The sequence below is a fragment of the Balaenoptera borealis genome, assembly GCF_965194805.1.
Source record: "Balaenoptera borealis genome assembly, chromosome: 12".
NCBI lineage: Eukaryota > Metazoa > Chordata > Mammalia > Artiodactyla > Balaenopteridae > Balaenoptera > Balaenoptera borealis.
In genome coordinates this window covers 71,396,520-71,419,858 of record NC_138869.1, presented here as the reverse complement: position 1 = coordinate 71,419,858, position 23,339 = coordinate 71,396,520, and the positions used below count along the sequence as shown (strand labels likewise).

The 23,339-nt window shown below is 39.2% G+C and overlaps 1 protein-coding gene across 5 annotated transcripts in view; it reads left to right on the top strand.

The window, feature by feature from the left end:
- Nucleotides 1-23,339, top strand: part of STK38 (serine/threonine kinase 38) — a 122,772-nt gene that overhangs the window by 6,215 nt on the left and 93,218 nt on the right. For all 5 annotated transcript variants that reach the window (XR_014232542.1, XM_082346711.1, XM_082346712.1 and 2 more), the window contains exons 3-7: nt 10,566-10,617; nt 11,542-11,664; nt 13,392-13,475; nt 17,328-17,451; nt 19,668-19,822. Coding sequence is in view for 4 of the 5 variants with exons in the window: in XM_082346711.1 (XP_082202837.1) it covers nt 10,566-10,617; nt 11,542-11,664; nt 13,392-13,475; nt 17,328-17,451; nt 19,668-19,822 (538 nt within the window). In the remaining variant the exon portion in view is untranslated. The remainder of the gene's footprint in view (nt 1-10,565; nt 10,618-11,541; nt 11,665-13,391; nt 13,476-17,327; nt 17,452-19,667; nt 19,823-23,339) is intronic.

Genomic DNA, 23,339 nt, shown 5'->3' with positions numbered 1-23,339 from the left:
TTCCTTTATCCGTTCATTAATTCATCTTAACTTTTTGTTTGTACTTCAAAGTATGCTGCAGATGTCTATATGTTTTACTTCTGAATATTTCTGCTTGTATAACAAATGGAGTTTTCTATATATATTTTAAGAGAGTGGAAAATCTGCATACAGTGAAATGCACCACCTTAAGGGTACGTTTCGGAGTTTTGACAAATACATACACCTGTATAACTTAAACCCCTATCAAGACATAGAATATTACCATCATCCCAGAAAGTTCATCCCTGGAGATTCTCCTTCAACCCCAGGCCACTTTGTGATTTTGTTTCTACCATAGATTAATATTGTCTATTCCATACAAATGGGACATGTATAATGGATTCTTTTGAATAAGGCATCTTGCACTCAGCCTAATGTTTTCAAGGTTCATCCATGTTGTTTTTGTGTGCATAGTTTGTTCCTTTATATTGCTGAGTACCATTCTCTTTTATGACTACCATAGTTTGTTTACATATTCTTTTGTTGATAAAAATCTGGGCATTTAAAAGTTTGGGGCTGTTTTGAATAAGTTTCTCTGAACATTTGTGTACAGATCTTTTTGTGAACGTTTGTTTTCAGTTCTTAGGTAAATATTTAGGAGTGGAATGGCTGGTTTGTAAACATACATAGGTATATGTTTAGTTTTATAAGAAACTACTAGACCTTTTTCTAAAATATTACCAACAGTGTATGAGAGTTCTAGTTGCTTTATATGTTTTTTTTAACATTTGTGTTGTCAGTCTTTTAACTAGCTATTCTTGTGGATGCTTAGTGGCATTTCATTGTTTTATTTTATTTTTAAACTCTTCCTCTTTTTCTTTTTTTTAATAAATTTATTTGTTTTTGGCTGTGTTGGGTCTTCATTGCTGGGCGCTGGCTTTCTCCAGTTGCGGCGAGCGGGGGCCACTCTTCGTTGCAGTGCATGGGCCTCTCAGTGCGGTGGCTTCTCTTGTTGAGGCGCGCGGGCTCCAGAGCGCAGGCTCAGCAGCTGTGGTGCACGGGCTTAGTTGCTCCGCGGCATGTGGGACCTGGGTCCCCTGCATTGGCAGGCGGATTCTTAACCACTGTGTCACCAGGGCAGTCCCTCGTTGTTTTAATTTGCATTTCTCTGACAGTTAATGGTGTTGAACATTTTTCTTTATGTGCTTTTTTGGCCATTTGTGTATTTTCCTTTGTGAAGTGTTTGTTCAAATTTTTTGACCATTGAGTTTTAGGAGTTCCTTATATATCTTAGATACTGGTCCTTTGTCGTAGGTGTGTTTTGCAAAGTTTTTCCAGTCTGTGGCTTTCCTGTTCATCTAATTTGGCATTTTTTTCTTTTGTAGTTATTGCATTCTGTGACCTCTAAGAAACCTTTGCCTACCCCTAAGTCATGAAGATATTCTCTTATGTTTTCTTCTGGAAGTTTTATAGATTTAGTTTTTACATTTATATGATCCATCTTGAGTTAATAAGTGTGTATGGTATGAGGTGGGGTTTGAGATTTATTTATTTATTTTCCTTATGGATATCCAGTTATTTAAGCACTATTTGTTGCAAAGATTTTCTTTTCCCCATTAGATTGCTTTGGCACTTTTGAAAATCAAGTACTGTGTAATTGTGTACCTGTGTCTGGGCTGTTTATTCTGTTTCGTTGATTTATTTGTCTGTCCCTATGTCTTTTGTTTGTCTATTCCTAGTATTTTTGGAGTTTTTTTGATGCTGTTGTAAGTGGATATTTAAAATTTCATGTTCCACTTGTTTGCGGGTAGCATATAGAACTATAACTGAATTTTGTATGTTGACCTTATATTCTGTGACTTGCTAATTTACTTATTCTAGTAGCTTTTTTGTAGATTCCTTAGGATTTTCTATGTAAACAAGCATGTCATAGCCAAATAGAGAGTTTTATGCCTTCCTTTCCAATCTGTACACCTTTTCTTTCTTTTTCTTGCCTTTTTACATTGGCTAGGATTTCAGGTACAATGTTGAATGTAAGTGGTGGGAGTAGACATCTTTTGTTCCTGATTTAAGGGGGAAAGCACTATTTCACTGTTAGTTGTGATGTTAATGTAGCTTTTTTCAAAGATGCTCTTCATAGGTTGGGAAGTTTCCTTATGTTCCTATGAGACTGAGAGTTTTTATCATGAGTGGATGTTGAATTTTGTCAAATGCTTTTTCTGCATCTTTGAAATGATCATACTGTTTTTTCTCCTTTATTCTCTCACTGTGGTGAATTACATGGACTGATTTTTGAATGTTAAACTAACTTTCCATTCCCAGGGTAAACCCTCTTGGTCATAATGCATTATTCTCTTTCTGTGTTGCTGGATTCAGTGTGCTAACGTTTGGATAAGGATGTTTTGCAACAGCTTTCTGCATGAGGGTGTCGATCATAATTTAAATGGGATATATGACTTGACCTTAAATATGCAGCTCTGTATGTGGAATAGCAAGATACTTTATACCTGGTGGTGGCTAGCTGTTGTTCACTGGGACAAACAAGAGCCTGTACAGTGCTCTTTGTTAGGATCATGGGGAATTCAAAAATAAATTTGCACACTCTATCTCTAGGCATGTGAAACCTGTTGGAGATGGTTATTTTCAAATACAACCACTCTCTTGAAATCAGAGCTTCTGGTATTGTAGTTACAAAGCAAATACTTATGAGTTCTGATTAAGTTACTTGTCTTACTTGATAGTAGTCAGTTGGTTTGGTTTTTTTAAAAAAATTAGTTAATTAATTAATTTATTTTTGGCTGCGTTGGGTCTTTGTTGCTGCGTGCAGGCTTTCTCTAGTTGCGGCGAGCGGGGGCTACTCTTCGTTGTGGTGCGCGGGCTTCTTATTGCAGTGGCTTCTCTTGTTGCAGAGCACGGGCTCTAGGCATGCGGGCTTCAGTAGTTGTGGCTCACAGACTCAGTAGTTGTGGTTCACGGGCTCTAGAGCGCAGGCTCAGTAGTTGTGGCGCATGGGCTTCGTTGCTCTGCGGCATGTGGGATCTTCCCGTACCAGGGCTCGAACCCACGTCCCCTGCATTGGCAGGCGGATTCTAACCACTGTGCCACCAGGGAAGCCCAGTCAGTTGGTTTTTAAATCCTACTGGCTCTGCCCTATGGTGCATCATTGATCGGTATCACATTCTCCAGGAACAAGATGATAAATGGTTTTATTTACTTTGTTAGTAAGTGTTATATTTCGATTTACACTAAGATTGCACCCCAAAAATGGGTTGAAATCAGTGCTTTTTTTGTTTTGGATTCTCAAGATGGAAAGACCTTCCAAAAGCTTTCATGGTTTTTCTTTTCTTGAAGACCAAATTAGTCAAAAGACAGTAAAAAGAGAATGTTAGACATTTAAGAGGATTAGAATGTTTTTGTAATTTTTGTTATCAAATCACCATTATTTTTCATTTAAAAAAAAACAGTAGATACTTTGAGCTTTTCAGAAATAGTATTTCCTTGTTAATCTTTTTTTTTTTTTTTTTTTTTTTTTTTCCTTGTTAATCTTTTTAGTGCCCTCTTTTTTTGTTGCTGTTTTGTTTTTTATTTTTAAAAATTTTTATTGGAGTATAGTTGATTGACAATGTTAGTTTCAGGTGTACAGCAGAGTGAGTTAGTTATACATATATATATCCATTCTTTTTCTGATTCTTTTCCCATATAAGTTATTACAGAATATTGAGTAGAGTTCCCTGTGCTATACAGTAGGTGCTTGTTAGTTATCTATTTTATATATAGTAGTGTGTATATGTTAATCCCAATCTCCTGATTTTTCACTGCCCCCCACGTATCCCCTTTGGTAACCATAAGTTTGATTTCAAGATCTGTGAGTCCATTTCTGTTTTTGTAAATAAGTTCATTTGTATCATTTTTTAAATTAGATGCCACATGTAAGTGATACCATATGATGTTTGTCTTTCTCTGACTGACTTCACTTAGCATGATAATCTCCAGGTCCATCCTTGTTGCTGCAAATGGCATTATTATTTTTTTATGGCTGAGTAATATTCCATTGTATATTTATATACCACATCTTCTTTATCCATTGCTCTATCGATGGACATTTAGGTTGCTTCCATGTCTTGGCTATTGTAAATAGTGCTGCAGTGAACATTGGGGTGCATGTATGTTTTCGAATTATGGTTTTCTCCGGATATATGCCTAGGAGTGGGATTGCTGGATCATATGGTAGTTCTATATTTAGTTTTTTAAGGAACCTCCATACCATTCTCCATAATGGTTGTACCAATTTACATTCCCACCAGCGGTGTAGGAGGGTTCTCTTTTCTCCACAACCTCTCCAGCATTTATTGTTTGTAGATTTTTTTTTTTAACATCTTTATTGGAGTATAATTGCTTTACAATGGTGTGTTAGTTTCTGCTTTATAACAAAGTGAATCAGTTATACATATACATATGTTCCCATATCTCTTCCCTCTTGCGTCTCCCTCCCTCCCACCCTCCCTATCCCACCCCTCTAGGTGGTCACAAAGCACCGAGCTGATCTCCCTGTGCTATGGCCATTCTGACCGTTGTGAGGTGGTATCTCATTGTATTTTTTGCATTTCTCTAGTGCCCTCTTTTTTGGACATGAGTTGATACTTGGTCTTGAGTTTGTTGATACAGTTTGATAAGACTATTTTACTTCAGGTTTTATCACCCCTAGAAAATTAAAAAATTAAAAAAGAAAAACAGTATATAAACAACTTATATAATTCAACATCAAAAAATTGAACAACCCAATTAAAAAATGACGAGAAGAACTGAACAGACACCTGAAAGATGAAATGCAGATGGCCAACAGTCACATGAAAAGATGCTCAACATAGCTAATCATCAGAGAAATGCAAATCAAAACCACAATGAGATATCACCTCACACCTGTCAGAATGGCTATCATCAAAAAGAATACAAATAACAAATGTTGGTGAAGATGTGGAGCAAAGGGAACCCTCTCATACGCTGTCTGTGGGAATGTAAGTTGATGTAGCCACTGTGGAAAACAGTATGGAGGTTTCTCAAAAAGCTAGAAATAGAACTACCATATGACCCAGCAATTCTACTCCTGGGTATATATCTGAAAAAAAACCCAAAATCACTAATTTGAGAAGATACATGCACCCCAGTGTTCATGGCTGCATTATTTACAATTGTCAAGATATGGAAGCAACCTAAATGTCCATCAACAGATGAATGGATGAAGAAGATGTGGTTTATGTACATATATACATACACACAGAATGGAATACTACTCAGGCATAAAAAAGTATGAAATTTTGCTATTTGCAGCAACATGGATGGACTTGGAAGGCATTATGCTAAATGAAATAAGTCAGAGAAAGAAAAATACTGTATGATATCATTTATATGTGGAATCTAAAAAATACCACAAACCAGTGAATATAACAAAAAAAGAGGACTTCCCTGGTGCAGTGGTTAAGAATCCACCTGCCAATGCAGGGGACCCGGGTTCGATCCTTGGTCCGAGAAGATCCCACTGCCACAGAGCACCCAAGCCTGTGCACCACAACTACTGAGCCCACGTGCCACAACTACTGAAGCCCATGCGCCTAGAGCCCGTGCTCCGCAACAAGGAGAAGCCACCGCAATGAGAAGCCCACGCAACGCAACGAAGAGTAGCCCCCACTCGCCACAACTAGAGAAAGCACGCGCACAGCAAGGAAGACCCAATGCAGCCAAAAATAAATAAAATTACAAAAAAAAAAGATGCAGACTCACAGATATAGAGAACAAACTAGTGGTTACCAGTAAGGGGGGGCAGTATGGAGAGGGGAGTGGGAGGTATGAACTATTGGGTGTAAGATAGGCTACAAGGATATATCGTACAACATGGGGAATATAGCCAATATTTTGTAATAACTGTAAATGGATTGTTAGCTTTCAAAATTGTATCAAAAATTAAAAATTAAAAAAAAAAAAGAAAGAAAAACAGTGATTGGCAGGTGCTACCACAGTAGTAAGTAAACTAAAATTATAACTGTCAGAAATGGATTTTCAAGTGTTTTGATGTTATGGGGGAAAATCACAGAACCTTGATAAATAAGCAGAGTTTTAATGATATGAGACAATTGATGGTAAAGAAACATTTTATTATGGGTATATGGCTAATATATGATGAGCAGTTTGAAATAATAGGTATTGGGCTAGTAAATTTGAGGGCTAATAAAAGAGATCATGTTGTAATACAAAATTTTATTTTGTTCATATATGCCTTGTCTTGTTGCCTTTAAAATCGCTAGTATTTCTCCCACTTATATGCAACTTTTGTGCTGTTCCATTTATAGTAGAGCACTGGGTTATATTTGAACAAAGGATTTACTGCAGGGGAAATGAGACCAAAGCCTAAAGGCAGAAGAAAAAAATCATTTGCGAGGGCTTCCCTGGTGGCGCAGTGGTTGAGAATCTGCCTGCCAATGCAGGGGACACGGGTTCGAGCCCTGGTCTGGGAAGATCCCACATGCCACGGAGCAACTGGGCCCGTGAGCCACAATTACTGAGCCTGCGCGTCTGGAGCCTGTGCTCCACAAGAAGAGAGGCCGCGATAATGAGAGGCCCGCGCACCGCGATGAAGAGTGGCCCCCACTTGCCGCAACTAGAGAAAGCCCTCGCACAGAAACAAAGACCCAACACAGCCATAAATAAAATAAAAAAAAAAAAAAAAAAAAAAAAAACTTAAAAAAAAATGATTGTTTAAAAAAAATCATTTGCGAATTGTTTTCTGTATAAATGTAGAATATGAGAACATTGGGCTATTTCATAGAAACACTACAGTAAGTTCTACATATTGGTTTCAACACAGTTAAATTCCCTGAGTCTAGTGCCCATTGTACAGTGTTGCAGAATGCTTATTAAAGCTACTTATAGATGATAAACTGAATCCCTTCAGTAGTGCAAGTTCATATTCTTTTTTTAATCTGTGTTTTGCCTTCGATAGTGGCCTCTGTGGTAAGCTTCTCCAGGAACAGCAATTCTCCTGTTCTCTTATGTGATCCTAGGTACACATAAGAGAGATAGGTGTTGATAATTGCCTAGTTGTTCATAGAAAATTAATGGTTTGGATAATTTGAGCAGTTTGAAATCAAAACTGAGGCAGCTGGCATTTCTTTTTACAAAATATTCTGTGTTGTTTCTGTTCTTTATGAATACTATTTTGGTGGATTAATTAAAGCCATAAAAGCCTAATTTAATAGGCAATAATTGTATGCTTTCCCCCTTTCTCTCCCCCTAAATCAAATAAGAACTACCCTGCATTTTACCCTCTGAGAACCAGCATTTTCTGCTACTTCTCTTCCATATTCTTACCCAGGTTTTCCTAACTGTTTGCTTTTAGTCTGATCTGATACTGAGTTGCAATGTGTGATTATTACTAGTGAGCAAGTGTCAGTTTTATTTGGGCCCCAGAAATGGTTAAGTCTAGACTTATCTAATGATATTCACTGACTAGATATCAGTCAAACCAAAGTAATTTGAGATTTTTAAAATTTTGTGTAATATTCATTTTTAGGGTATTTCTTGAGAATTCAATTTTGATCATGGAGATACCCACTGTTTATTTCTATACCATTTTTCCTGGTTATTTTAAGTGTGTCATCAGCAGAAATTAGAAATATTTTCTACTCAACTTGCTTGTAGAGTGGACTAGCCTTTTCCTCCCATCCCTGCTGCCTCTGAATCAAGCTGTGCTTGGAGGCGAGTCTAAATTAGGTGTAGTAAAGGGGGCTAATTAAAAGAAGTAGTCATGAATGTGTGTGTACATTGTGACATGTTCTGACCTTTTTTCTTTCTTTTTTTTTTTTTAAATTTAGCAACATACATCTTAAAAAGTTGCTGTGTACAAAGCATTATTCTTAGTGGAGAAGGAGGATTCAGATGTGGTCCCTGCCTTCAAATGAACTTACCATCTCGTGTGGGAAATGGTCTCACACGATAATAAATGGAGCTCACGGAAGCCTAGCTGGGTGGGGTTGGGTGTGGCCTCTGTGTGTGAAAGTGCCTCTCCCTCCCAGGGTTCTGGTTTGGAACACTGGAGTTGAGCTGAGGAGGCCTCATCAAAGGCTGGAGTGTTAGCTAGCTGGGCCCTGCGACCAGAGCATGTGGTGGAGGGGCCTGCCTTTCTTAATCATTGTGGGCATTTTTAAACACACATGTAGAAAGACTAATACAATGCGCCCCCATATAGTCATCACTCAGATTCAGTAATTATCAAGACTTTGCTAAATTTGTTTCATTTATTCCATTTTATTCTTTCTTGCTATTGTGTTTTAAAGCAAATTTCAAATATCTGTCATTTAAATCCTACGTACTTCAGTATGCATCTCCAAAAATATGGCCATTTTCTTGTCATCACAATGCCAACGTGAGTCTAACAAAGTTAATAATTCCTTGGTATTGTCTTACAGAGGATGTCACTTGTAAGCCTTTTTTGTAAGACGTCACTGTGTTTGCCATTTTTGTGTCTTCAAGATCTTTGTTGCTTGGTCCCAATAAATCATTACCATGGATAATTTTGCATGATAGAGGCTTTTTCTGGATACTTTCTCTAATGAAAGAATCTGAGGGGAATTCCCTGGCAGTCCAGTGGTTAGGACTCTGAGCTCTCACTTCCTGAGGCCCTGGGTTCAATCCCTGGTCAGGGGACTAAGATCTCACATCTCATAAGTCGCGTGGTACGGCCTAAAAAAAAAGAAGAAAAGAATCTGATCGTGTTCAAGGTGTTGATTCTGTTAACTTTACTCTCAGGCAGGTTATCTACTGAGACCAGTTTAATTACACTTGCAACAGAGCTGTAGAATACTGTCTAGTTTAGTTTTAAAATTTGGGCTGTCTCTGTGGCACACATTGTGTGATAGCACATTGGACTGCTGTCACAGTCTGGTGTGGTCATTCAAAGAATATATAGTCAGAAAGTATGACGGTGTTTGATACTCAAGGCACAAAAGGAGCTGACCATGGTTGAGTTCTTATAGTTCTTGCCATGCATTGACTCTTCTTATTCTTCCCTACTTCAGCTATTTAACCACGGAAATGGAATTAATTTTCACTCCTGAAATTGCCAATAGTACAGCCTTCTCCCTCCAATACATATGCACACATAGATGCATATCCCCAAATATTCTGGGAGCTAGGAGAAGAAAAGTGGGCAGACTGGGAGCCATGCAGATGCTTTCTTCTTCCCGTCACGGTCAGAGTAGATCTTTTCACTTCCTGGGAGTTTGGACACAAATTCTTGTTTATCATCTCAGCCTGTGGATTTGTACTGTGATATGATTTCTAACAGTAATTAAATATAATTAAATAAAAATATTCATTTTAACTAAATACTATTATAGCAATAAATATTCATTGACTAAGATAAAACTCATTATCTTCCCATGTTCCTCTCTCTGTGTTTCCTGTCTTGGTTAGTGGCATCATTATCCTCCCACACAAGAAATTCTAAGACTGTTTCCTTGACTCCTTCTGCCAGTTGGTCATCTTTGCAATAGCTCTGTTCACTTCATTCGAGGTTTCCAGCCCTAGTTCCAGGTCTTTACTGTCCGTCTGACTCACCATAGCTTCCAGTTTGCCTCCGTTTTTGTCAGTTGCTTTCCCTGCCAGTCCATCAGCTCATTACTTCGGGCTGCCATTCTGAAATAGAAACCTCATCACATCACTCCGTTGTGCACAAGCCTCTGATAGCTCTGAGGTCTACAGACTAAGAGCCAGCCTTCTCATTGTGGCATTCCAAGTTGTGTGTGCCTCAGCTGCGCTAGACCACAAGCTGTTGCTTCATGTACCTTGTACTTCTGTTCTTCCCTGCTCTGCTCAGCTTGCCTGTTGTCTGGAATGCTGATAAGTGATAAAGGAGATTCCAGCCCATGTGCTTTCATTTATTATGCTGAATAAGTAAAAGTTGTGTGGAATTGGTTGTAAGGAAGTTTTACTTGTTTCTTTTAGTTTTATCAAATGAGTATGAGACTATAGATCAAAAACATTCTTGGATGCAGTTTCTAAAGTTTAGTACTCCAAGGATTTAGAGTCTTAAGTTTTTTGTTTTTTTGTTTTGGCCGTGCCATGCGGCTTTGAGTCTTAAGATTTAACAGCAGTGCCAGTCACCTTTTTTGAACATTTCCCCCCCTTGAATCTCCAAATTCTGTGTTTACCTTTGTTGTTATTACTCTTTGCTTGGGGCAGGGAGGAGGAGGAAGATGTGAAAGTAAAGGAAGTAGATTTCAGTCAGGGACAAGGAGAGAAACACCCTGATAGAAGAGGTTATCAAACACCAGCTGTTTGTGGTTTGTTAAGGAGGAAATGTTACCAAAAAAAAAAAGAGAACTTTTCATTTTGAAATAAGATTCTTTGTTGCATTAACATACAATTTTTGTCAAAATGTAGAACTGACAAAGGGTGAGAATCTTTTCATTTGTCTTAATAACTGTAATTTGTTGTTTTAATGAAGCATTTTGAGATTTACCTGCTTTTATCAGTAAAAAAAAATTGTTTGCATATAGATAATGGAAAGTTATCATTCAAATGTTATTTGATATGTCTTTATTTATTTTTAGACAAAAGAAGTTAGAAAAAGTGATGGAAGAAGAAGGCCTAAAAGATGAAGAGGTAATTAATATTGAAAAAATTTTCCTTGAAACCCAGCGTGGCAGATCATATCTTATCCAGCAAGTTGTTAGCCTTGGTGCACAGGGGAATGGTTTTGACGCAATAACAGGAAATTATGAGGGCTGGTGTACTTCTGGATTTAGGTACTCATGCAGAGGGAGAAGTTAATTATTAAGTACCAGGAGAGGATGATTTCTCTAGGCTCTGTTGTAATAAATTAATTAGCTTTAGAACTCCAAGAAAAGGAAGAGATGAAATAAAATTAAAATTTAAAAAAGCAAATTATAGCATTTTTAATTCACTGAAAAGGCTCCACAGAAGTGGGGCAAATTTCTAAAATCTTTGTCAAGGCAAAATCTCTCTCAAATCAGCCCTTCCCTCCAATGCCCACAGATGTGGCAGAAAATATAGTTAACTCGAAACCATGTAAGGAACTGAAATGGCAATGGAAATGCTTTCAAAAAGAGGAATGAATCATCGAACCCAGGAAAATGGTGAAAAATACCCAAGACTTGTAGGAACAGTAGAAAGTTAATGCATAAAATGAACCACAATGTGTAAAGAAAATCCAGAGGGAAATTTAAAAACCACACTTTTATATAAGGAAGGTTAAAGGAAAATGTTGGTTGTTTATCCTTCATTAGAAGCCTTAGAAAAGTCGATTGTTGACGTAGGTTAGTCAGAGCCCTCAGAGGAGGCACCGTCTGTTCAGTATGGCTTGGTTATTGTATCTGAAGGCCTGGGAAGGGAGGAGTGATCTTGTAAGGGTCATTCTGTGGTGCTTTCATGTGTGAACAGATGATGCTTAGTCTGGTATGGCCCTGCTTTGCAGGTGGGTTAAACCACAAATACAACTTTGTTGCAGAGTTTCAGAGTTCCAACTCCTCCCCTTCCCACCTCTCTCCCTCTTTATTTAAACATTAGAAACGACTCAGGAGATCAGCACATGCTCGGAAGGAAACAGAGTTTCTTCGTTTGAAGAGAACAAGACTTGGATTGGAAGATTTTGAGTCCTTAAAAGTAATAGGCAGAGGAGCATTTGGTGAGGTAAAAAAACCACAGCGACTTGTCAAATACAGAAATACCACAGAACTTCAAAGCTTCTAACATACCATGAGCTCATGATTCTTGATATAACTGAAGTATGGAGTGCGTGGGTCAAGCATGCCAGCCCCACATCTTAAGTGTTCTGTCTGTCTTCTTTTTCTTCCCCTTTCCACTGTCCCAGGGATCTGGTTGTTCTCTGCTTTTCCAGAGATGATGTTGATGCTTTAAGTATTGATCTAGAGGGAGAGTTGAAAGGTAGAAAGAAATCAATATTTATTATTTACTGAGTGCTTCTCTCCTATAATCATGACAGTAACTCATTTTATACACGATGAGATGAAGACTCCGAGGGGATGTGTAATGTTCCAGCATCACATAACCATTGAGCAGTGGTACCAGAAGCGGGGCCTAGGTCTTCCTGATCTTAAAGGTCTTGCTTTTCGCATTACACTGCTTCTCCAGGAGCAAACTCACAGCATATCTCCACCCTTTATTTCTTCCGGCCAGATTGGTACAGCTCTAAAAAGATGGCCCTAGGTGACAGAATTTATCGAAATAAGTTATGTAAGTGGTGGTATAGAGTGAAAGCATTTGCAACTTTGTCCCAGCTGGTCTTGCATGTGCATCCTGCTTGGTCACAAGAGCAGTCTGTTGGGGAGGGTTTGAATGAGCCCATGCAGGATCACGTCCATTCATGGAAAATGCCTAAAGTGGATGACCTACTGATGTATTAGTTTCATTATCATTGTATAAAAGGAGCAGCATAGTATTAAAAACCAGTACCTAGGGAAAATGTGAGTACATATCAAAGGCACAGGTGAAAGATTAAATTGATCCCTCATTGTTCAGAATCCCTGTTGGCCCCTTGAGAGAGGGAAAGGTACAGGACTACCTCTAAAAGAGCTCTCTGTTCAGTGAGGAGGGGACGTGGGACTTGAGGAGAACATAAAGAATGGTGCAGGGAGAAGAAAACATATGTATCTTGGGGGAAGAGGGGCAGGATGTGCAGGAAATTTCCAAGAAGTTTTGTTTGGGTTTGCAGACCATTTATTTTCTTTTCATCATAAATTATCTGTTCTCTCTAAAAAAAAAAAATGGAAAACAGGAAAGAGAAAGGAGAACTGCAGAAAACCCTACTTCCCTGATTATGCTATTAATGGTATTATTTCCCTAATTATGCTATTATCCTATTAATGCTTCCAGGCATTTTTTTTTCCTATACCTGAGCTTTTGCTATTGTTTTAAACGTTGTAATCATTTCCTTAGGTTTTCTGAGCTGACTGCTTGACATGTGCCGTGGGTTTAATGAGTCCTTAAGTTCCAGAGTGAGGGTTTGTTTTTTTCTTTTTGGCCACGCCACGTGGCTTTCGGGATCTTAGTTCCCCGACCAGGGTTTGAACCCGGGCCCTTGGCAGTGAAAGTGCCGAGTCTTAAGCACTGGATCGCCAGGGAATTCCCACAGTGAGGGTTTAAAATTAGATTGATTTGTTCAACTAGGGAGCCAGAGCTGTTCAGATGTGGAGATATTTGAGGATGTTTCCAGCACTGACTTCACTGTGTGTAATATATCCATTTTGGAACATTGAAAAGCATTTTCTTCTGCTTTGTTATTGCTAGTTGCTTATATAAAAATTGCAGTACTTTTCCAGTTTAAATATTACTTCCTATAACACATGAAAGCATTAGCTTGGCATTGTGAACTTTTGGCATTTCTTTATAACTTTTAGGTGCGGCTTGTTCAGAAGAAAGATACAGGGCATGTGTATGCAATGAAAATACTCCGTAAAGCAGATATGCTTGAAAAAGAACAGGTAAAAGCACAATTGTAGCAGCGATTTTAGTCAGCTTATGAATTTTTGTCTCCTAGAACTGTTCTTTTTGCTTAATTGAAGTGTATATTCCTATTTTAGTTTTCTTTAGCCCTGTCATGTATGAATATACATGTAATATTACTTTTCTTTCTCCCCAAAAGGAGTTACATATATTTTAAAAGTACAAATAATGCGTATACATTATGTGCAGACTTCTTAAAGTTGAAAACCTACTAGAGAAATATCTGATATTTGTGTCTCCCAGTTGATCACAAGCTGTCCTTGTCATCAGGAGCCTTTTTTTGAGCTCTTTCTTACTGTGGTAGCATGTTCCTTACTGAATGCTGAGAGATAGAAGTTGTATATACACCTTGGAACTGAGGCTTAGGAATTAGAATTTAGAATTTGCAATCTAGAATGTGTCTTACCATGCTTCATTCTGTACATGCAAACCAAAGTTGGGTCTTCTCAGTGGCTCATCACTACCTAAGACCAGTCTTCTTTTGGAATGCATTTGAAAAAATATAATGCAAACGGCAGAGCAATGCAGATTCTCCTTTAATGATTACGAATACTTTCTAAAACCTCAAACCTACTTTGCAAATAGATTTATAAGATGCATTAAGTACTTCATGTAGAATAACTAAGATTTTAAATATTGGACAATATATTAAAAATGAGAATGCAGACTTTCTATAAATCTAGTTTAATTTAGCAGGTTGCTTAAGAACAGATTGTAATGGGTGACACCTGCAAATATCCTGTAGAATACCAGTTGCTACAGGAGGGCAGAGAGACCCCATGGAAAGGAGAGCTCTGGATACAGAGCCTAAGAGCCGGGATGGAGGCCAGCCCCACACCCAGTCCTTCCTGCTGCTCGAGAGGAGGTATAATCACCAAGGCTTCTCTGCCCTTCATTTAAGCACCAGCTCAAAATTTGGGATTTTAATTTTCTCTTTAATTTTCCAATATTACCCAGAAGCTTTAGACTCCCAGGAATTTTGGTCGAGAGTATCAAATACCCTGGCAGTATATCTTCAGACAATATAGTTTATGCTAACACCAACCTTATTCATAATGCACACTAGCCCTATTAATTTATATCTAAAAATTAGTGTGTGATATGGGTGTAGGCACTGAAAGAGTTTCAGTTAATCTTGAAAAGCAAAATGTAAGGCTGTATTGATTAGTCAGTATATTTTGTATTTCACAAGTAAATTCTATTTTTACAAGATAAATTTCCTATAGTTTTAAGCAAGACTCAAAATCTTTCTTTATCAAATGATTAGCATTCAGAATAAAATCGTAAAGAGAAGTACACATCATGAGTTTGACTTATTAATCCTTCATAGCATGTGCCAGAGGTAACAGAAGTGGTAACAGGATGATCCAAACATATTGTGTAAAAACATTTGCTCAAGTACTGTACCTTCTTCAAAATCAGTTTCTAAAAATTTTCTACATGAAAATAAAGGAAATGTCTGTTCAAATTAAGATTTTAAATGATGCATTAACTTAAATTAGTAGCTCACCTTGCTGATGGACTCAGCTCTTAAAGTTTGATCTCAGTGTGGTCCAATTAAAGTTTCTGGCCACAGGCTCTACCTGGGTCAGCCGTCTTGAGGAAGCATGCAGCAGCAGCTTTGTGGGGCAAATCCATCACTTCTGGGTGGGACTGACAAAGTATAGATTCAGAGCCTAACTTTTTGTAGGTGTAGGTGGCTTATCCAGAGGAAAACTTTTTGCTTGCTATTACAAAACTGAGCAGGAATTACAGCTACCCACTAAGAGTTCAGGTTGTTATTCTGTCCCACAAGATGGAAATTTCTGCTACCTGGAAAATAAATTTTAAAGGGTAAGAGACCAGCATGTAGCTAGTCTCTTCATGTTTCTCTTCCAGTGCAAAAGGAAAACCTCAGTTGTGATGCCAGTATAGTGTTAGGATGGAACCAAAGACTGACTTTCATCTCTGCTTTCCTAGTGCCCAGGGTAGCAGCTAGCATGTGATTCCCCCACCCCATTCAGTATTTATGGAACAGGGGAAAGGGAACCTCTGGTGTGAGTTGCACCTCTGGCTCTTCCCTCCCCTACCCTAAAATCACGTGACTCCACCCCTGTATCTTGAGGTTCTTAGCTGCTGTCTCAGCCCCAGGAGAGAAGGGCAAGGTGTGGTCACAGTACCTGTAGCTTTCCCTGTGACAAACTGAGAATGTTGCAGTCACTATCCTGCCCTCTAAGGCGAGTGACAAGTGGCAGTGGTAGTGTCTCTTCTTTTCCGTACATCCCTGCAGTAGGTAGAGGCCTTAACAGGAGACAAGGGAAGCAGAGGTGGGTGAATGCTGCCATGTATGGTCTTCGTGTAGTAATTGACTGGGTCATAGCCAGGGCTGCATTTTAGCAAGCGGCATGAGCATTTCCTCAAAGCATTACTTGGCTTCTTCATGATTTTATAACACTGTTCCTTATCACCCTTATCTTCTTCCATTTTTCCCACCCTCATACCATAAGTAGAGATGTAAAAATGTAAATTTTCTAAGACAGCGGTCCCCAACCTTCTTGGCACGAGGGACCGGTTTCATGGCAGACAGTGTTTCCACGGACTGGCGGGGGGAGGTGGGATGTTTCAGGTGGTAACGCAGGCCACGGGGAGTGGTGGGGAGCAGCAGGTGAAGCTTCGCTTGCTCGCCTACAGCTGTGCAGCCCGGTTCCTAACAGGCTGCAGACTGGTACTGGGGACCCCTGTTTTAAGACATTGAATTTATTTAAACATTTCCTAAAGAACAATTTTAGTAGAAACTGAAAACTCAGATGCTTTTAGGCCTGTGGGAGTTAGCATGGAAGAATGAGGCAGGTTAGGTGTAAGACAGGAGAGAGGGCTGGGATCTGTGTCTTTGGTAAAGACATACCAGTAAAACAAACAAGCATACAGCACATTGTCTCAAAACAAAAACCATGGGCCGAGTTTGCCAATAGAAGTGCCGTTTGTGAACTTGGTATATCTTTACCTCTGAACATATTCTAGGAGGTCCAGCCCTGGAACATATGTTAAGATCAAAACCTCTATTCAAGGATTGGACTGAGTCTTAATAAATTTAGACCTGATTCAACCCAGTTTTGCATCTTGTGACGCTTATATAAGAGGAGAGGGGGTGGGACTTGATAATGTGCAGCAGTGTTTTGATTACTATTATATACTTAAAGTAGATAAACTAAACTTGATAATAATAAATTAATGAAGTAATTCTCCCAAACCTTTGGCAACTTGGTCTTCCTAGCTAGATATTTCAGTAAAAATAGAAAACGGCAAGGTCATAAATTTGAATCTACAACTTTTCTTAGGTGTTCTTGTATTTAAGTTCAGTAAGACCTGATCGAGCACATCCTGTGTGCACAGCAGTGAACTGAATTCTGTGGCATCAGAGCATTCTGGTATTGTCAACCAGGGCATTGTCTTTGCAGATGTCATTGAAGACCTGAGGGAGGATGTGTTTAGAGAGTCTCATCTTGGGGACTTCTTTCTATCAAAAAGGATTATTAGAACAAAAAGATATGCAAAAGGATGGTAATTTTAACTAATCAGAGGTTCCATTTATAGCACTGTTATAGTTTTCCTTTGCATTCAAGCCATTGATTTTGCCATTTTTTAAGCCTTTCATCACTCAAGTTTTCATCACCGAATACCTTCAAGTCAAATGTTGTCAATTTTGAGTTAGTAGGTTTGCCTAAGCATAAATTAGATCTTTTGTATCATCACAGTTTAATACTCAAAACAGTATTTAAATTGTTTAAACAAATATACAGTCTAATAAAGCAGAGCAAGGCTTGTCATTAATCAAATGCGTGTACCTCCAGGTTGGCCACATTCGTGCGGAGCGTGACATTCTAGTGGAGGCAGACAGTTTGTGGGTTGTGAAAATGTTCTATAGTTTTCAGGATAAGCTAAACCTCTACCTAATCATGGAGTTCCTGCCCGGAGGTAATTACTTGACGATGAAAGGTCATTTTTCCTTTTTGTTTTATGGTTTCTCTATCACATCAATTAACCCTCCTTTCTACTTTTAATCGTGCTCACAAAGTTGCTTTCTGTATCTTTTTAGGTCTATAAGGAGGTCAGTAACCTGTCTGTGCTGGGGTGCCTTTCTACAGCTTTAGGGCCATAAAAGTAACCTTCTTCATTCTCATGATTTCAGATGGATATTTCTTTCTTTTCTTTTTCTTTCTAAATATATAGGAATAAACTAGGGGCTTTGCCTACCCTCCTGTCAGTGGAATCATGTATAATTAGTTACCCAAGTGACAGAATTGAAGCTATTACATTCTTTGCTTCAACCTTTTTTCTATAACTTATAAGAAGTGAATTTCTCATTACCTATATTAGTAGCCACAATCAGTTTCTCATTTCTGAGATTTCAAGTTTTATGTAACTCGGCATGTGCATCTTCTGAGACAGCTCCAAAGTACACCCAGAACAGAGCATGCATCTGTTCTGGGGAACACAGTCTGTATCCCAGGGAGCAGACAAACTGTGAGCACACTGGTAGGAAAGAAAGAAAACTTTTTCTTTTTTGCTTCTATAGCAAAACTAATATAATTGTGGTGTAATATTTGATCTTGTGACAACCTTTAGTTTAGTTTTAGGGTCATCAATAATTTTTTATTAACAACTGATGAAGGCTAGCAAAGAATCTATCTGATAGAATGAGGAGAAACTTTTTAACATTTAGATGCCAGTCGTTAAATCGGAGTAAGAACCAGTTCAGTAACCAGCCAGCCCCTTGACATGTGTCTCCTCAAACCTTACCTGCACCATCTTCCATAGCCTCTCTTGTCTCCTGGACCCTGCCCTTTGCACCTGGTGGAGCTGGCCTGCAGAGCCATAGACCGCCTGGCCTGAGCGCTCTGATCATCTGAGCAAGCCCGCACAGGTGGGGCCACAGCGCTGAGGCCTCACAGATAACTTAGAGCCAGCCTGAGTCTCTGATGTGCCTCCAGATTGAATGCCTGGCTGCCAGGAGTGATAAGGCAATCATGTTTTTCAAGTTTTGGGGCAAAAAGGAGCATTTTAATAAATGGCTTAATTTTTGCCCAAGGGTAAAATATCCACTTTTCTCCAAGAATACAAAAATTCCCTCAAAGTTATAAATTAAATTTAAAAAGCAGGATGGCGCTCTATTAAAATCAGAGGTTTCTATCTCTTTTCCCTGTTTTCTAATATAAATGTCTTCCTATGCGATCTAAACTGAATCTTTCCTGTTTCTTTTAGCTTTAAACTGCTTATTCATATTTCCTTTGCTTTTGTCTGACTGTTGAGTTAGGATCGGAATCTTTTTTTCACCATTTTATGTTGATGGTATTAAGCAGAAATAATTAAATTTTGACTTTGCAGAAAACTAAGGTTACCTTTTAACTGCTAAAATACTGATGTTGTGTTGTAAAAGTTGCATAAAGCATTTTGGTGTATATTTAACTACCTACAATAAAACACTGGAGAAAAAACCCAACTGATCTAGGGAGGTGTTCCCCGTGTACTTTTGGGAGGCAGCTATTACACATCCTAGTCTGTAGCATTTTCAGTTCATATTTAGCTTTTGTTGACTAACACTTTGCTACCTAAATCCCACCTTTTTATTTATGTTCTAGTGTTTTGTGAATAAACATTGGAGAGCTTGTTCTCAGCCTCCCAGAATTTTTACGTTTCTGTTGTTTGGCATTTCAGCCTCTCTGATAATGGCAGTACAGCCTATGTGGAAATGCCATTTGGTTCTAGGTAGAGAGAAGTTTGCAGATATTTGTGCAAAGTGAAAAGTAAAGTAGCTTTTCCCCCAGTCCAAAAAATTATCTTAAGCAAATTTATTTATCTGTCTACTTATTTATTTATTTTAGTGTGAGAGAAATTTCCTTTCTCTCTCCAAAGTAAAAGGGAAATCACAGCTCAGTGGTCAGCATCGGTTAGCTTAGGTGAAAGTGTTTTGCAATCCCTGGCTGTGAATTTTACCTTTTAAGTGTTAGAAACGGCTTACCATTTCTGCTCATATTGGGCATTTCCGCCCGTAGTGGGTAATCCCTGGGACAGAGCAGAGGCCTGTTTAGCACCGCCTTACGTTGGCAGATGAGGGAGACATATTGAAAACCGGCATTTATTCATGTGTTGTTTTGTGTGTGTGTGTGTACTTTGTATCTTCTTGTTTCCAGGGGACATGATGACCCTGCTGATGAAGAAGGACACACTGACAGAAGAGGAGACACAGTTTTATGCAGCAGAGACAGTATTAGCCATAGACTCCATCCACCAACTCGGATTCATCCACAGAGACATCAAGCCAGACAACCTTCTCCTGGACAGCAAGGTACTGTGGGGAGTAGCAGCCTGACCAGCGTGTCTTTACCTGTCTGAGCAGCCTCTGCTTTAACACCTGCGTGGCTTGCGGTAATCACAGGAGGGGGGCTGTGAGCTACCCGGTACATTTTTTTCTTTTTCTTACAGGTAAGTTTGCTGTTACTTACTTTCTCTGAAAGGCTTATGAATTCCATAATTTGACTGAACGTTCCTCGTAAAGATAAAGAACATTTTGGAAAATGATGAAGAATAAAATTGATTTAAGTTATTTTGTAATAAAGCCAAAGATAGTCATCTTCTCTTAGCATATAATTAACTATACTAATGCATCACCTATCAAGAACCCTTTTGTTGGGTCAACCTCATCTGTTGAGGATCCCAGCCAAGAACCAGGAAGTAAGGCAACAACAACAATAATCTGCCACAAAGTTCAGGTTCCAAATCCTGCGCCCTCTGCTTAAGACAGAGTCCTGCTCAGTCTCTGTAGTCATCTTTGTAGTCATCTTTAGACATGCAAATGAGGTTAGTTCCCTGATTCTTAAACTCACAGCAAATCAGAAGAGAATCCCTGTGCTGCTAAATTGTTGGATGCTCCTTGGCAAGTTCCTCCACTGACTGGACCTCACTTATCTATAAAGTGAATATATTGATCCAGAGAAGCTCCGAAGTCCCTTCCAGCTCTAAAATTCTAGGTTGTTGTGTTCTGGTACATAGAATTGTTGTCTAGACTGAATTTTTCTTTTAAGTAGGAAAGTAAATTTAATTCTTAGGGTATTTTTCTTTCTTACTGTCTTTTGATAACAGTCTTTGAAAAATCTGAAGTTTTGGTCTACTTTCTTTGGAAACCTTAATCTTTCTGTTTCAAGAGGGTAGGAGGTTTGTCAGATAATTTCTTCTGGTTAATAGTTTTTTTCTTTATTTTAAGAATAATGTATATACGTAGTGGAAAATTTGGACAATACAGAGAGCTATAAAGAAAAATACCTATAATGTTATCATTCAAAGATAACCACTATTTTAGTAAAATAGCTTCAGTACCTTTTCTGTTTGTGTCAATTTATGTACAGTTAGCATCGTAAAAGTAAATAGCTTGGTATTCTGCTTTTAAAATGTTAATGTATATGAAATTATTTTTCTGTCCTTAAGTTCAGATATATATATATATTTTTTAAACTGCGCCTGATAGAAGGGTTTTCTTTTTTTTTTTTAATTTATTTATTTTTGGCTCCCTTGGGTCTTCATTGCTGCACGCGAGCTTTCTCTAGTTGCAGTGAGTGGGGGCTACTCTTCATTGCGGTGCGCGGGCTTCTTATCGCGGTGGCTTCTCTTGTTGCGGAGCACGGGCTCTAGGTGCGCGGGCTTCAGTAGTTGCAGCGTGTGGGCTCAGTAGTTGTGGCTCTTGGGCTTAGTTGCTCCACCACATGTGGGATCTTCCCGGACCGAACGGATCGAACCCATTTCCCCTGCATTGGCAGGCGGATTCTTAACCACTGCGCCACCAGGGAAGTCCCAGATATATTTTTAATAAAGCAGTAGCCCTACTTTGTGTGGTCTTGGGTTCAGATGCCTTGGTTCTGTACCCCAGGTGCCGTAGTTCTCGCTTAGTTGTAGGCCGTAGTCTGTGTTCAAGGTCAGCAAACATACTGAAGGCCAAGAGCTTGGGGACTCAGTCTACTGAGGAGGATTTGGGAACCCTGTTTGGTGCATACATGCTCTCTACAATATGGTAGCCCAGACTTGTAGAGGAGAGCTCATGTATGTGTTTAGCCATATAGATTATAGAAGTGAAAATGCAGACATTTTGAGTTCCTGCTGTATACTCAGAAGAGCTACAGAGTTCCCTGAAAATTTAGGTTTGAATAGCATTTGCTCCAGGCACCGCTTTTTTTTTTTTTTTTTAATAAATTTATTTATTTAATTTATTTATTTTTGGCTGCGTTGGGTCTTCGTTGCTGTGCGCAGACTTTCTCTAGCTGTGGCGAGCGGGGGCTACTCTTTGTTGTGGTGCACGGGCTTCTCATTGTGGTGACTTCTCTTATTGTGGAGCATGGGCTCTAGGGCACATGGGCTTCAGTAGATGTGGCGCATGGGCTCAGTAGTTGTGGCTCGCGGGCTCTAGAGCTCAGGCTCAGTAGCTGTGGCTCACGGGCTTAGTTGCTCCGTAGCATGTGGGATCTTCCCAGACCAGTGCTCGAACCCATGTCCCCGCCTTGGCAGGCAGATTCTTAACCACTGCGCCACCAGGGAAGCCCCGGCACTGCTTTTTAAGACACTTTTTCTTGGAGGTGTCCAGGTAAATCATGTAATTATGAGAACTATAAAACACTTCCTTGGCTTGCAGAACAGGTTATTTGCAAGTCTTAAAGGAAGATACTAGGTTAGCAGGCCCAAAGCTGTCTTTTGTCTTTGGTAGTTTACCAAAGACAGACAGACAGACAGACACACACACACACACACAGACACACACACACACACACACACACACACAGATAGACACACACACACACACACACACACAGCCAAACCTAATGGGATAAAAAACCCTCCAAAAACCTGACCCTAAGCAAAGCTTCTGTAACCTTGTATGCTGGGAAGTTTGTATGTTACGGACTGAAGGAAGGTGGTATCATGGAAAGACCACAGATGAGTCATTGGAGCTCAGACCTTGGCCACATCACTTTTAACTGTGTGACCTTGAGCAGTATAGATCCCTGAGCATCAGGAGTCCCTCCCCTGTTTTTGGTTTTACCTCCTTATCTACTTAAAATTTTGGTTAGTGGACATTTGGTCCTGTCTAAAATGTTCATAAGACGTTTGGTCCATGCAAAAAGTTCCTTGCAATTTGGTCCAATCCAAAGTGTCCATGCCAAGTGGTTTTGGACAGAACCAAGTATCAAGGACCTTTTGGCGTGGACCAAATGTCCTGCAAGGAAAATCTCACCACCCCAAGAACACCTTCCTCTTCCTTAGGGCTAGGCATGTGCCAGATTCCAGGTTAGGAGCCTTACATGCATTAATTCTCATCATTCTTGCCAGGAAGATATCATTATTCCCATTTTCCAGATGAGATCAGGGGGTTGGAGAGGTTAAGTAATCCTGGTCTGGAGAGAGAGAGCATTGATTTCTGCCTTTGGTTCTGCCATTTCACCCCAAAGTCATTTAATGACTCTTGAGTCTGTGAAGTGTGGCTTAAGAATGAGACAGCACACTTAAAGGCATGGTGCCTGCGTCACAGGAGGTGTGAGTTTTCTTTGAAGACAATGATAAAGTCAGAGACTTATGATTGGAATACAGTGTGGCAATATTTGTCAATAACTGTGCAATAAAGTTTATTCCCTTTGTCTTTGGAATAGTTTACTCCTTGGCATTTATTCTGATGAAATAATTCAAGTGGAGAAAAAGCTATATGAACAAAGATTTATTTACTCATCATTTAACAGCTGTTTATTAAGACCATCTTCTGTACCATGTGTGATTAGGGTTGGGAACACAGGCCCTCTCTGGCACAGGGGTGCTTTGAGAGTGGA